The following is a 753-nucleotide window of genomic DNA, read 5'->3' on the forward strand; positions in this document are numbered from 1 at the left end:
CTGGCCATCTGCAGCGTGGAAGGGACTGGTTTGCTGCTGCTTCTTGCTGCTGCTGCTGTTGGCGGTGGCGCTGCGGCTGCGGCGAGCTGCTGCTGCTGCTGCTCTGCGAGGAGCAGCAGGTGCTGCTTCTGTTTCTGCTGCTGCTTCTGCTGCTGCAGCAGCAGCTCCAGCCCCAGGCAGCGGCGACTGCATGCGTTTGCTGCTGCTGCTGCTGCTCGCACTGCCTTCTGGCTGTACACAAACAGCAGCAAACTGCTGCTGCCTCCCGTCAGCAGCGACAGCAGCAAAAAGGACAAAAACAAATGCAGCGGTGCTGCTGCTGCTGCTGCTCTCGCCTTCCCCGGCAGCGGCAGCATCAGCAGCAAGTCGCTGCCCATGCTGCTGACGCCTGCGCAGACACAACATAAAGCGTTCCTGCTGCTGCTGCTGGTTCTGCTGCTGCTGCTGCAGCAGCAAGTGCAGCAGCGCAAGGGGCGAGAACAGCGCCAACTGCTGCTGCCGCTGCTGCTGCAAGTGCAGCAGCGCAGCAGGCGAGAACAGTGGCAACAGAGAGAGCAGCAGCACCAAAAACAGCAGCAGCAGCAGCAGCAGACGCAGCGGAAGCAACAGCAGCAGCAGCAGCAACAGCAGCAGCAGCTAACCCTGAAGGAGCCACAGCGTCAGCCAAAAGTTAAGGGAGCGAAGGGCCCGGAGTCTCTTCTCCGTCCTTGCTGCTGCTGCTGCTGTTGCTGCTGCTGCGGGTGCGTCCTGAAT

The 753-nt window shown here is 61.9% G+C and overlaps 1 protein-coding gene across 1 annotated transcript in view; it reads right to left on the reverse strand.

Annotated features, from left to right (window-relative positions):
- Positions 1-388, reverse strand: part of ETH_00039990 (uncharacterized protein) — a gene marked incomplete at both ends in the record, with an annotated part of 1,471 nt that extends 1,083 nt beyond the window's left edge. Inside the window, one exon of the mRNA XM_013373958.1 lies at positions 27-388. Coding sequence (XP_013229412.1) covers positions 27-388 — 362 coding nt within the window. The remainder of the gene's footprint in view (positions 1-26) is intronic.
- Positions 389-753: the final 365 nt, after the last annotated feature.

Source organism: Eimeria tenella, genomic scaffold, assembly GCF_000499545.2.
Source record: "Eimeria tenella Houghton genomic scaffold, Eth_scaff1845, whole genome shotgun sequence".
Classification (NCBI taxonomy): domain Eukaryota; phylum Apicomplexa; class Conoidasida; order Eucoccidiorida; family Eimeriidae; genus Eimeria; species Eimeria tenella.